Source organism: Muscardinus avellanarius (genome assembly GCF_963383645.1).
Source record: "Muscardinus avellanarius genome assembly, chromosome: 10".
Lineage (NCBI taxonomy): Eukaryota > Metazoa > Chordata > Mammalia > Rodentia > Gliridae > Muscardinus > Muscardinus avellanarius.
The window spans coordinates 79,079,142-79,093,467 of NC_137796.1; the positions used below are offsets into that span (position 1 = coordinate 79,079,142).

At 48.4% G+C, this 14,326-nt stretch overlaps 1 protein-coding gene across 1 annotated transcript in view; it reads left to right on the top strand.

Moving 5' to 3' along the window:
• Positions 1-1,191: 1,191 nt before the first annotated feature.
• Positions 1,192-14,326, top strand: part of ZAN (zonadhesin) — a gene marked incomplete at both ends in the record, with an annotated part of 62,287 nt that continues 49,152 nt past the window's right edge. The window contains 11 exons of the mRNA XM_080703867.1: positions 1,192-1,268; positions 4,071-4,123; positions 4,606-4,752; positions 4,920-5,191; positions 5,391-5,478; positions 6,420-6,572; positions 12,418-12,582; positions 12,890-12,981; positions 13,145-13,223; positions 13,322-13,468; positions 13,971-14,242. Coding sequence (XP_080559993.1) covers positions 1,192-1,268; positions 4,071-4,123; positions 4,606-4,752; positions 4,920-5,191; positions 5,391-5,478; positions 6,420-6,572; positions 12,418-12,582; positions 12,890-12,981; positions 13,145-13,223; positions 13,322-13,468; positions 13,971-14,242 — 1,545 coding nt within the window. The remainder of the gene's footprint in view (positions 1,269-4,070; positions 4,124-4,605; positions 4,753-4,919; positions 5,192-5,390; positions 5,479-6,419; positions 6,573-12,417; positions 12,583-12,889; positions 12,982-13,144; positions 13,224-13,321; positions 13,469-13,970; positions 14,243-14,326) is intronic.

Genomic DNA, 14,326 nt, shown 5'->3' on the forward strand with positions numbered 1-14,326 from the left:
TCCACAAACTGCGATCCTCCATTCTCAGCCTCCCAAATGCTGGGATTACAAGCGTGTGCCACCACGCCTGACAACCCTATTTTATTTTTAAAATTTAAACAGAATCTTGCTAAGTTGTGGAGGGCCTGGCTAAGTTGCTTTGGCTAGCCACAAACTGTGATCCTCCTGGGATTAGGGGCATGTGCCTTCACACCCAGCTCCAACGGTAATCTTTTTTTTTTTTTTTTTTTTTTTGTGGGTCTGGGATGGAGCCCAGGGGCATTCGACCTCCCAGCTACAACCCCTGCCCTATTTTTTTTACTCTTTATTTTGAAACAGTCTCACGAAGTTGCTCAGGGACTCACTAAGTAGCCGAGGCTGTCCACAAACTACAATCCTCCAGTCTCAGCCTCCCAAATGCTGGGATTACGAGCGTGCGCACCACGCCTGGCGAAGTATCCTTTTCAATACTTTTTTGGCAGCTGTGTGTCTTTATTCCTCTGTGGTTGTCTTGGTCGATTCTTTGCCAGTGGCCATTTTCAGTCCTTCCTTTACTGGACCCTCTAGTGGCCACTGCTACTGGTGCCAGTTATAGAATTTTTCACTTGAAATGATTTCCGTTGGAATTCTGCAGATAATGTGTCTTTTAGAACCCCCGGTTGCTATTGAAAAGCCCGATGCTATGCTGACTGCTGATCCTTAGTATGTGACCTGTTCTCTTCTATCTGAAAGTGTTTCGGATCTTCTCTTAACCCCTAATGTTTTGAAATTTCATCATATGCTTTCCCTGGGTCTCTGCATTCATCCTACGAGGTACCTTTTAATCTAGGGACTTGAGTGTTTCAGTTGTGGGACATTTTCTGGGGTGTGTGTGTGTGTGTGTGCGTGTGTGTGTGAATATAATTGACTTTCTTCATTCTCCCTTTCTGAACTACTTTCATTTGATATCTAGATGTTCCAGATTGATCTTCCTAGTCTCTCTTCATTCTAGCTCTTTTACTTTTCTTGATTTCAGTTTATTACTCTTCTACTGGATTTTTACTTTCAGCGCTCATAGGTTTAACTTCCCAGGGCTTTCTCTCCTTTTTCTGATTGCTTTTTTGTGGTCTCCACAGAAGACTGCCAGGTGAGGAGGACCAGGGCCATCTAAGAGTGGCCCGGGCTCCTCACTGTACCCTTCCCCTCCCCTGAGGGCGGCCTCTGAGCTCCCTCATGGCTCCTTTAGTTTGGACTCTGGTGCTGCTGCTGGGGGCCGCCTGGGGCCAGGGCCGCGTGCCTGCTCCTGTCTGGTAAGCCGGGCTGGGGGCGGTGGTGGTGACCTGGGGTGGTGGTGGGTGGCTCTAGGAAAACAGGAGGGGACAGGACAAGAAGGAGGAGACTGGGAGCCTGATGAGATGGGAGGGGTTGACCCACAAACAGGGATGGGGAGGACCACATAGCCCCAGAGCCTGGAGTTGAGAAGAAACAGAGGAAGTGTGGTCTGAGGCTGAGAGAGAAGGATAGACAGGTGTACCGAAAATGGACAAAATCCAGGCGAGGTCCAGCTGATAGATGAGCCTTCAGGTAGGAGGCAGCAAGAAACAGGATGGCTTGGTGTCCTGGGCGTGAGCAAGTTGTACTTGAACAAAGAAAACAAAGGGCCCTTGTAGCCAGCCCAGACTGCCTAGGGAGGGGCAGTGGTTTTCGGTGAAATTTGTACAAAGAGCCGGGCGTGATGGCGCACGCTTGTAATCCCTGCGCTTGGATGCTGAAGACAGGAGGATCACACAGATTCGAAGCCAGCCTCGGCTACTTAGTGAGGCTCTCGGCAACTTAGTGAGAACCTGTTTCCAAATAAAGTAAAAAATAGGTATATAAATATAAATATAAAATAAATAGTATAAAAGAGGTAGAAAGCCTCTGGGTGGTTCCACCCCCAGTACCACAAAAAGAAGAAGAAGGAGGAGGAGGGGGGGGAGGAGGAGGAGGAGGAGGAGGAGGAGGAGGAGGAGGAGGAGGAGAGGAGAAAAAGAAAAGAAAAGAAATGAAATTTGTACAATGAAGAGGAATTTGTACAAGGAAGGTCTGAGATGACCATCTTTGTGTGTGTGTGTGTGTGTGTGTGTGTGTGTGTGTGTGTGTGTGTGTGTGTGGTACTGGGGATGAAACCCTGGGGATTCTACCTTCAAACTATATCCCCAGCCCTATTTTTTAAGACAGGGTCTCACTGAGTTGCAAAGGGCCTCACTAAGTTGTTGAGGCTGTCCTTGAACCGTGATCCTTGAGAAGACCATCTTCATTGCCTTGCATATGTCCAGTTGGGTGCAGCTGGGGAGATATCACCTAACTTCCCACCTGGCAACCTGGGTCATACAGTCCCTTCTCTATGGGCAAAAAACGTGGGCAACATTAGGAAAAAGAAGAAGAAAAAAAGAACTCAAGAGCCAGGTGTGGGACAGCACATCTGTAATTCCAGTACTTGGGAGGCTAAGACAGAAGGAACCCAGCTTTGAGGCCAACCTCAGCAACATAGTGAGACTCTGTTCCAAATAAAAAATAAAAAAGGGCTTGTGATGTAACTCGGTGCCATCCCCAGGACCAAAACAAAACATGACCCCCCTGAACCTGAAGGAAAGAGACCCAAAGGTAAGAATTCTCATACCCAGGGAACCAGGTGGCCTCGTATGAGACATCTGGGGTGGAGGGTACCAGTGGCAGTGGGAGAAGATGTACGATGACCCTTTTTAGGATATTGGCAAGAACTTTTGGTGAGGAGACTATGGGTGTCCTTTCCAAAATCATTTTTTTTTTTTTTTTTTGGTGGTACTGGGGATGGAACCCAGGGGCCTTCTACCTCCGGGTTACACTCCCAGACCAATTTTTAAATATTTTATTTGGAAAAAGGGTCTCTTAAACCAGCTGAGGCTGGCTTTGAACTTGCACGATCCTCCTGTCTCAGCCTCCCAAGCCCAGGGATTAAGAGTGTATGCCACCACACCCGGCTTCTTTCCAAAATCTTAAAGCAGACAATGTACATTTACTGCATAAACATTGACACAGTACAGGGAAAAAGAAAGGAAAAAATCATCCATCAATGACTACTCTCAGAGCTCACAATAATAGTCTTTTTTTTTTTTTTTTTTTTTTTTTTTGCGGTACTGGAGATGGAACCCAGGGGCATTCTACCTCCAAGCTATACCCCCAGCCCTATATTTTATTCTTTATTTTGAAACAGGATCTCACTGAGTTGCAAAGGGCCTCACTAAGTACCTGAGGCTGGCTGTGAACCGTGATCCTTCTGTCCCAGCCTCCCAAATGCTGGGATTACTAGCGTGCACCACCACACCCGGCCCCCAGATCTTTTTAATTCTTATTTTGAAGCAGGGTCCTCCTCAGTTGCTGAGGGCCTCACTAAATTGATGAAGTTGGCTATGAACCTGAGATCATTCTGTCTCGCTTCTCAAGTACTGGGATTACTGGTATGTGCCACCATGCCTGGTTGAACCTATTTATACGCATTCAACCTCTGAGGTATACCAACAGCTCTTTTCATTTTATTTATTTATTTATTTATTTATTTGTTTATTTATTTATTTTTGTGGTACTGGGGATGGAACCCAGGGGCATTTTGCCTCCGACCCATAACCTCAGCCCTATTTCTTATTCTCTTTATTTTAAAACAGGGTCTCATTGAGTTGCAGAGGGTCTCACTAAGTAGTAACTGAGGCTGTCCGCTCAAACGGGGATTCTCCTAGCTCAGCCTCCCAAATGCTGGGATTACAAGTGTGCACCACCACTCCCGGCTCTCTTCTAACTCTTTTTTTTTTCTTTTTTTTTTCTTTTCGGTACTAGGGAAGGAACCCAGGGGCATTCTATCTCCGAACTACACCCCTGGCCCTATTTTTTATCCTTTAATTTGAAACAGGGTCTCACTGAGTTGCAAAGGGCCTCCTCACTAAGTAGCTGAGGCTGTTCTTGAACCTCGATCCTTCCATCTCAGCCTCCCAAGTGTTGAGGTTACAAGTGTGCACCACCACTCCTGGCTCTCTTCTAATTCTTAATAATGACAAAAGTGACTTTTTTTTTTTTTCTTTCTCCAAACCAACCCCAAGGACACAGCAACCTCTGGACTGGAAACCGGTTGCTCGGAGCTCAAGGGACAACTGTGAGTTGGAAGCAGGATGCTCAGGCCTCCATTCTTGCCTCAGGACCCATGTTCTGGCACCAAACACCAGTCCCAAGCCCAGGGGTGGCCACCCCAGGTGTCCTCAGGGCAGGGAAACGCCCTCAACATGGAATGAATGTGCAAAGGGCAGCTTGAGGACAGGGAAGGCAGAGGGAACTGTGGAGAGCAGAGTCCAGGGCTGCCTGAGAGATTCCCCCTCGAATTGCAAACAACAGGACCCACGCTGCCCAGACAACCCTGTTTGTCCAGCCAAATCCCCCTCGCCGTCTCATGACCCTCGACCTTGTCCCTCCGCCCACACTACTCCTCAGCCCTAGATTTTTCCTACCAGATTCTGTCTCTTGAACCTCTGCCCTCAGTCTTGGTGGCCACCTTCTCTAAGTGCTGACCAGTGTCCCGGTGTGGCTGTGAGCCTGCCCTCTGCTGTCCCTGAGGTCTCACAGTAGCTCCTTACTTCCTAGCCATTCTCACTCAGTGTGATTTTGAGGATGACTCCAAGCCCCTCTGCGACTGGTCCCAAGTGTCTGCAGATGACGGGGACTGGATCCGAGCGAGTGGGCCTTCCCCGACTGGCACCACTGGGCCCCCTGGGGGCTACCCCAACGGAGGTGAGGGGCCCTTGACAAGCCTCAGGTTGGAGGGTGATAGAAGGTGGGCAGGGGTAGGTTTGAATGAAAGGAGAAAGAACTGCTGGAATGGCTGCTCGGGCTCTGAGCAGGGCTGGGCCGGGCAGCCCTTGGAGCGGGCTCAGCATCCTGGACTCTGCCTCTTCTAGAGGGCTACTACCTGCACATGGTGTCCAGGACCTTCCACCCGGGCGGAGTGGCCCGCCTGCGCAGCCCTGACCTCTGGGAGCAAGGGCCGTTCTGTGTGCACTTTGCTTACTACATGTTTGGGCTGTCCTGGGGTGCCCAGCTCAGACTGCTGCTGTACACGGGCACAGAAGACCACCACCCCACCGTGCTCTGGAAACACATGAACGCCCAAAGCCCTTCTTGGATGCCTACCACTATCACTGTGCCCGTGGAGCTCACTCTGCCCTCCTGGGTGAGGCCAAGGGCAGACCCAAGGGCTGCCCAAGGGGTTCCATGAGTGTCGGGAGGCTCAGGAGGGCTGTGGCAGGGAGGGGGCATAAAGATCAGGACATCTGAATTCAGGAGAGAAATTGGGAGCCAGAGACAGAGGGACAGGAGGCCTGGCCAAGGGGCTCAAAGTGTTGGGGGTTTCTTCGTTCTCCATCCCACAGCTGATGTTTGAGGGAGTGAGAGGCAGCACTGCCTACCTGGACATCTCTCTGGACAACCTTTCTATCTGTCGGGGCACCTGCAATCGGAGTGAGTCCTGTCCCTCTTCCTCTCACGCGCCTTCCATCTGCAGAACTGTGGAGTGGAGGAGGCAGCTCGGCACCCAGGCCCCTACCTTGGTTTCTCATGAGTTGAGGCTACTGGCTTCCTTCTGCCTCACCCCACACCTGTGACTTTTTTTTTTTTTTTTTTTTGTAGTCCTGGGGATGGAACCCAGGAGCCTCTACCTCTGGGCTACACCCCTGACCTATTTTATATTTTATTTGAAAACAGGGTCTCACTAAGTTGCTGAGAACCTCACTAAGTAGCCGAGGCTGGCTTCGAACCTGTGCGATCCTCCTGTCTCAGCCTCCCAGGTACTGGGATTACAAGTGTGCGCCACCACACCTGGCCACCTGTGACTCTTGAAGCATCCACAGCCCAAGAAAAGTCCTTTCTCAACACGGAGTTGTGCTGATCTTGGATTAGATTGGCCAACCCACCTGACTGCATCTAGGCTGTTCTCATCTTAGCACTGAAAGTCCCGTACCTCAGGAAGACCCCTTTTCCAGGAACACCTGACCAGGAGGTTATCCTCCCTGTTACCTTCCCACCCCCCACACCATGATACATCCAGAATTATTGCCCTGAGCTGACAAAGTTAGAGATTCCAGGGGAGAAAGTTTAAGGGAAAGTTCTAGAAGCTGAGTAAAAGGACTAGCTCATCACTGAGCTAGATGATTCACATACATAACCTAATATACAACTCCAGGAGGTGGGCGGGCACTGTTGTTTCCAGCTTATAGGTAAGGAAACAGCGTGGGCAGGTGGTTGGTGTCAGGCACATACCTGTAGGCAGCCTGGCCGTGCCTGGCTCACCACAGGACCGAGACTGGAACTTGGACTTCTGACTCCAGGCTGAGACATCCTTTTCTGAGCGGCAGCCACCTTTCAGAAAAACTCGAATCATCCCTTCATTTCTTTCCCTTCAGTCTGCATGATGCAAATGTGCAATTTTGACACTCCAAATGATCTCTGTGGCTGGAGCTGGATCCCGACTTCTTCTGGGGCCAAGTGGATCCAGAATAAGGGGTCTTCAGGGAAGCCTGGCGTGGGGCCTGAGGATGACTTCTCCAGCCCTGGGAGTGAGTACTGGCCGTGCCTCTCTCCTTTGACTTTCTAGGTTCTAGTGATCTCTGCATGTCCTATAATAGCTGCCTTGGGACAGTTGAACCCCAGAAGCCATGAGCCTCTATCAGCTCGGATTTCATGGCAGAAACTAGGCTCCAAGCACCCCTCAGGTTCCCCCACTGCTACCCATAAACTCTGCTTGGCAGACTTGACAAAGTTCTCTCCTCACCACCTTTCTCTGGCACCATTCATTCATTCATTCATTCATTCATTCAATACTCACAGAACACCTACAGTGTGCATCTAGTGAGTGGATGAGGCCCTTGAGAATCGTGTACAAAACATTCAAGGAAGCTGGGCCTGGTGGCACATGCCTGTCACCCTCAGTACTTGGGAGGCTGAGACAGGATGAACACAGGTTTGAGGACAGCCTTAGCAACTTACTGGGGCCCTGTTTCAAAAGGGTGTAGCTCAAAGATAGAATGCCCAGGGGTTCAGTCCTCAGGAAAGAAGGAAAGAAAGAAAGAAAGAAAGAAAGAAAGAAAGAAAGAAAGAAAGAAAGAAAGAAAGAAAGAAAGAAAGACTGGGATATAGCTTGGAGGAAGAATTGCCCCTGGGTTTAATTCCCAGTAATACACACACACACACACACCAAAAAACAGACAAGGAGTGATGATGAGGGGTTGGGGAGACAGTTACCAAAACAAAACAAAAACTCCCACAATTATGAGTTGAGCAGTGCTATGGGAAAATAAAAAGTCAAAAAAAGGAAGGGGATTGGATGTGCAGGAGTGGGAGGGTTCCAAATTGTATTTTATTTGGTTCTAGGGATTGTACTCAGGAGCATTCTACTTTCAAGATACACCCTCAGCCTATTTATTTGTTTACTGGTACTGAGGATTGAATGCAGGGTCATTCTATGAGTGATTTTTTAAAATTCTTTCTTTTTGGTACTGGGGGTGGAACCCAGAGGCTTTTCTAACTCTGGGCTATACTCCCAAACCTATTTTATACTTTATTTGGAAACAGAGTCTCACTAAGTTGCTGAGAGCCTAAGTAGTTGAGGCTGGCTTTGAACCTGTGCAACCCTCCTGTTTCAGCCTCCCAAGCGCTGGGATTACAAGTGTGCACCACCACTCCTGGCCAATTTTTTAATTTTTTAAATTTTGAAACAGAGCATTTTAGCTTTAAGATACAGATCCCCAGCCCTATTATTTATTTATTTATTTATTACTGGTACTGAGGTTTTTAACAATTTCTTGCTAAATTGTTAAAGCTGGCCTCAAACCCACAACCCTCCTGTCTCAGCCTCCCAAGTATAATAGGGATTACAGGCATGTGCCCCCACTTCTGGCTGGGTTGTGAATTTTAAATATGGTGGTCAGAATAGGTCTCATTCATATCACAGTAAAAAAAAAAAAAAAAAAAAAAAAAAAAAAAAAAAAACCATGAAAGAGGTGAGGGAAGGAGGCATGAAAATACTGGGAGTGAGAAAGAACATTCTGGGCAGAGAGGCTGGCCGTGCTAAGGCCTTATGGTTCGGGCCTGTGGAAGAGGGAGGGGTTTGCGGTACAGCCACATGGCTAGGAGAGAGAGGATGAACACAGATGTGTCATAGGAGAAACATATCACATGCGACCTTGAAGGTCATTGTTAGAACCGCTATGGCTTTTATTCTGTGTAAACAGGGAGCCTTTGCAGAATTTTAAGCAGAGAGGTGACTTGATCTGATTTATTTCTGTGGTGCTAGGGATGGAACCGAGGGCCTCAGGCATGCTAGGCAAGCGCTTTACCACTGAGCTACATCCTCAGTCTCCTGGCTTACACTAAAAGGACCACTTGGTTTTTATGCTGAGAAGCCACTGAAGGGACTGGGCAGAGGTACCAGAGGAGACCTTCGCAGTTATCCAGGCAATACTTACTGCTATCCCTCACTTTTTTCTCACCATCTCCCTGCCCTCTTGGCCGGACTGCTCCTTCCTCTTTCTGCCACCGACTCCTTGCTTTTCTCTCCCACACAGTGCTCACCTCCCCTCTCAGCCTTTTCCACACGGCCCACGCCTCCCGCCTTCTCTGAACGCAGCTCTGGAGCTCAAACAGAGAGACCGTGCTGCCCAGTTTCCTTTCCAAGTTTATACCTCTTCTTTCTTCTTGTCCCCTTTGTATTTCTCTATTCTCATCCCTTTTTCCTTCTTTCTACCTCATCATTTCCACATTTCCTTTTCTTCTCCATCTTTCCCTTGTCCTACTCCATGAGGGTCCACTCCAACTCCAGGCCCTCCTTGCTCTGATCTTTCTGCTGCCTTCTAGAAAGGCCTTGAGAACTCCTCACCCTCATCCCAAAGCCCCTGGAGGGTCCTCCAGCCATCCCATCTCTGTATCCCTCAGCATATCATGTCATGCTCCGTGCCCAACAGTTTTAGTACTATTTTGCTAGCTTTCTTGTATAATTTTCTTCTTCTTCCTCTGCCTCCTCCTCTTCCCCCTTTTCTTTCTCCTCTTTTCTTCTTCTCCTCCTCCTCCCTCCTCCTCTTCCTCTTCTTCTTTTATTGGAATATAACATTTGCATATCTTTATTAGGCATAGTATGATAATCTGAAACATGCCTACAATGTGTGATGATCAAATTATGGTAATAAGCACTTCTATCTCCTTAAATATTTTTATGGATTGGGAACTTTTGCAGGTTTGAAGCCAGCCTCAGCAATTTAGCAAAAGAATCTTTCAAAATTTAAAAAATTAAGCCTGGCGCAGTGGTGCATGCTTGTAATAGTATTTGAAAGGCTGAAACAGGATGCTCTCAGGTTCAAAGCTAGCCTTGGCAACTTAGAAAGACTGTTTCCAAATAAAATTGGGGTAGGGGTATAACTTAGAGGTAGAATGCCTGTGGGTTCAATCTCCAGTATAACACACACACACATAACATTTTTAATTAAAAATTTAAAAAATGGCTTGGGAGCCGGGCATGGTGGTGCATGCTTGTAATTCTAGTAGTTGAGAGTCTAAGACAGGAGGATTGCACAGGTTCGAAGCCAGCCTCAGCTACTAGTGAGGCTCTCAGCAACTTAGTGAGACCCTGTTTCCAAATAAAATATAAAATAGGTCGGGGTTGTACTCGAAGGTAGAGGCCCCTGTGTTCCATCCCCAGGGCCACACACACACACACACACACACACACACACACACACACACACACACAATGGCTTGGGGGTGTGGCTCAGAGGTAGAACGTCTCTGGAGTCAACCCTCAGTACCAGTAATAAATAAATAAATAAATAAATAAATAAATAAATAAATAAATAAATAATAGGGCTGGGGATCTGTATCTTAAAGCTAAAATGCTCCTACTTGGGAGGCTAAGACGGGAGGCTGCAGGTTTGAGGCTAGCCTCAGTAACTAAGCAAGACCCTGTTTCAAAATAAAAATGAGCTGGGTGTTGGAATATGCTTGTAATCCCAGCATTTGGGAGGCTGAGACTTGAGGATTGCGGTTCGTGGCCAGCCTTGGCTACTTAGTGAGGCCCTTTGCAACTCAGTGAGACCCTGTTTCAAAATAAAGAATAAAATATAGGGCCGGGGGTGTAGCTTGGAGGTAGAATGCCTCTGGGTTCCATCCCCAGTACTGAAAAAAGAAAGAAAAGAAAAAGAAAAAAGAAAAAAAATGGAGCTGGGTGTGGTGGCGCACATTTGTAATCCCAGTACTTGGGAGGCTGAGAAAGGAGGATCTCAGATTGGCAGCCAGTTTCAGCTACTTAATGAAGGCTTCTGCAACTTAGTGAGATCCTGTTTCAAAAATAAAAAAATAACACGGGAGTGGTGGTGCACGCTTGTAATCCCCGCACTTGGGAGGCAGAGACAGGAGGATTGTGCAGGTTCCAAGCCAGCCTCGCTGGCTTAAGAGACCCTGTTTCCAAATTAAAAAATATAAAAATGGGTCTGGGAGTGTAGCCCGGAGGTAGAAGGGTTTCCAGGAACCCCAGTACCACTAAATTAATTAATTAATTAATTAAATTGGGCTGAGGGTATAGCTCAGAGGTAGAATGCCCCTGAGTTCAATCCTCAATATTGAAAAAAAAAAAAAAGGAAGAAGAAAAGAAAAAGTGATGGGGGTATAGCCCAGAGGTAAAATCCCAGGGTTCAATCCCCAGCAAGACACACAAAGATTTTTTTTTCTTAATAAAAAAGGAGCTGGGCATGGTGACACACGATTGTAATTCCAGTACTTGAGAGGCTGAGACAAGGAGGATCTCGGTTCATGGATAGCCTCAGCTACTTAGTGAGGTCCTTTGCAATTCAATTGAGACCCTGTTTCAAAATAAAGAATAAAAAATAGGGCTGGGGGTGTAGCTCGGAGATAGAATGCCCCTGGGTTCCATCCACAATACTGCAAAAAAAAAAAAAAAAAGGACTGGGGGTGAAACTTGGAGGGTTATATCCCCAGTACCAAAAAAAAAAAGTAATAAATAAGAAAAAAGTAAGCACAAACTGGGTGTGGTGGAACACTCCTAGTACTTGTACTTGGGAGGCTGAGACAGGAGGATCCGGGTTCTTGGCCAGCCTCATCTACTTAGTGAGGCCCTCCGCAGGGAGGCCTCCCAAACTTAGTGAGACCCTGTTTCAAAATAAAGAATAAAATCAGGCTAGGGATGTAGCTCAGAGGTAATATGCCCCTACTGCAGATTGAATGCAGAGGTATTCTACCTCTGAGCTACACCCACAGTTCTATTTTCTTGTTTGTTTTTCTGGAAACAGAGTCTCACTAAACTGTGAGACTAAATTGTGAGGGGCCTCACTAAACTGTTGAAGCTGGCCGGGAACCTGTGGTTGGTTCTCCAAAAGTGTGCTTCACCCCTCTGCCCCCGCCCCCCTTCTTCTTTTTCTCTTCCATTTCTCATGTCTCTGCTTTCTCGAGTGTGTGTGTGTGTGTGTGTGTGTGTGTGTGTGTGTGTGTGTGTTTTACTGGGGATTGAACCCAGAAGCATTGTACCTCCAAGCTACGCCCCCAGCCCTTTTTATTTTCTATTTTGAAACAGGGTAGCTGCTGAGGGTCGCTCAGTAAATTGCTGCGGCTGGCTTTGATCCTGTGATCCTCCTGTCTCAGCCTCTGGGATTGCAGATTTAAACCACCAAGTCCAGCTTCTTCTTGCTTTTTCTTTCACCATTTTCTCATTTTCTTTCCTTGCCCCTCCTTCTTCCTTCCCAATTGTTTCTTTTCTCTGCTTTACCGCTGCAGCCGGTTCCCTCCACTTCAGTCCTCCTCTGCCTCTCCCAAGCCCACTGTCCAGGCTGTACCTGGTGTCTGTGCCCTCGCTGGTAGGGACCCAGTGTGAGTCCAGCACCAGCAAACACGCATGCGCGCTCCGCGTCTAGATTGCTTCCTTCTCCCCCTGGCTACTAGTTGCGTCACTGAAACAAGGTCCAGGCTGATTGGTTTCCTGAGTTGGCGGCAAAGGCGGTGTCAAGTGGGGAGCTGCTTGCTCTCCAGTGTCTGACTGGCTCTCTCTCACTAATTCTGTGAATCTTCAATGCTCAGTAGGTCAAGAAAAGAAAGAGGCTATGACTCTAAGGGACCTGCAGAGTAAGCATCCAAAGGACAGGATTTTGGCTGCTGCTTCTGCTTGGATGCCCGGGTTTTCTATGATGGCGCTTTCTTACAGTCCAGGCACTCCTGGGAGGGATGAAGGCCTCAACCAATTGAGACACAGGTGTAACCACATCGGCACTGCCGGTTCTAGGCAGCTGATGGGGCTCCCCAAGGCCAGGTCCTCATACTACGTAGGGGGCGCGGGGGAGGGGGCATTCCTGCAGTCTTCCCTCAATTCCAACCATCTTTACCCCTTACCTGCCTTTTCTTTTGCAGATGGCTTCTACATGCTCCTGGACCCCAAGAATGCAAAACCGGGACAGAAATCTGTCCTCCTGAGCCCCCTGAGCCAGTCCACCGGCTGTCTGACCCTATCCTTCCACTATACCCTACAGGGCCAATCTCCCGGCGCAGCCCTCCTGGTCTCCGCTACGGTCTTGGGTTAGATAAGACAATTCACCGGATTTGCACTAACCTGGGAGCATCTCCGAGGGTTGGGTTGTTGGGGAAATTTGGGATGTGCCTCAGGGTCAAGGGAAATCTGGGATATATATGAGCTTATTCCATGAAGTGGAAATGGGGAAGGCACTGGATACTAGAAAAATAAATGAAGGTGCCAGCAGAGGGAGAGGGGATTGCTTGCATATGGGGGGGGGTGTATGGGTTTGGAGCAATTTCCCGGACCCCTTAAGCTCACATCTCTCTCTCTCTCTCTCTCCCTCCCCATTTTTTGTTTTTCCATTTATAGGCAGCATCCGAAAACACACACTCTTTTCAGGACAATCTGGAGCCAAATGGCAGCCTGTTTCTGTCAATTACACAGGACAGGGACAGATACAGGTATAGAGGAGCAAGGGGTCAGGTCCTTGCACATGGTAGGTACTCCCAATGTTGGAATGGATGGAGGGTTTTGGGCACCAGGAGCGGGGTCCATGCTGAGGGTTGGAGGATTGTGGGTTCACTCTGTGTGCTCACTTCAGTCCCACTCTCCCTCCCTATTCAGTTCATGGTGGTGGGCGTGTTTGGAAAGATCCCAGAGCCAGCAGTAGCAGTGGACGCAATCAGCATCGCTCCCTGTGGGGGTGAGAGCAGAGCCCTGGGAAGGACCCCAGGAGAGGGGGTGCGATTTCCCATGGCATGGCCCAAGTTTCTCATACCTCCCTCTGGATCCACTCACTAGAGAGCTTTCCTCAGTGTGACTTTGAAGACAGTGCCTATCCCTTCTGTGACTGGATCCACGAATTGGGGGATGGTGGACGTTGGACCTGGGCGAGTAAAAGTATACCCATCCCCATCACAAGCTCCGCAGGAAATTCTCTTTATGGAGGTGAGGAGACTGGGACCCATCCCTTCAGCCAATGAATCACTAAATCTTCTCCCATCGAGGGGGCTGGCAGGTGTGATTGATGGAGGATATTGTTGGAGGTGGTGCAGATCAGCCAGTAGGTGTTTATTGGGAAAGCACCAGAGGCCAAAACTGAGATGACAGAGTATACTCAAACATGCTCACGGCTGTGAGATCACTGGCATCCCTGCCCTGAAAAATTGAGACCTCCCATTTCACTGAGCCCATGCTTCAAAATCTTTTTTTCAGCCAAGAGATTTAGGGGTGCTGCCAACTGTGGAATCTGCAGGTTTGTTTATCCCTTTCTTTCCTGCCTTCTTCAGTTAGAAGTCCAGAACAAGCAGAAAAAGATGCTACCTTGAAGGGCACTAGGTTGCTGGCCACTTGCCCAGATACCCTCTTGGAAAGCCAGACATGATTATAGCAGCAAGTAGCCATGGTCTGTGCGGGTGTCTTATCTTGCTGGTTCTCCTCTTTTGCCCAGGGGATCACTATATCTACTTTGAGGCAGACAAGTTCTCTCAGCCAGGACAGTCTGTCAGACTGATGAGCCGACCCTTCTGTGCCCCCGGAGACATCTGTGTGGAGTTTACTTACCACATGTATGGCCTTGGGAAAGGCGCTACGCTCAAGATCCTGCTGGGAAGTCCTGCAGGCAGTTCCCCCATTTCTCTGTGGAACCGTGTTGGGTCTCAGAGCACTGATTGGCTGAACACCTCCATCACAATCCCTTCGGGACATCAACAACCTATGCAGGTGAGGGATGGAGATTGGGCCCTGTATGTGTCAGTGTGGGGCGTGGGGAGAGGACCTATGGCTGGGTGTGAGGCTGAGAAGGTA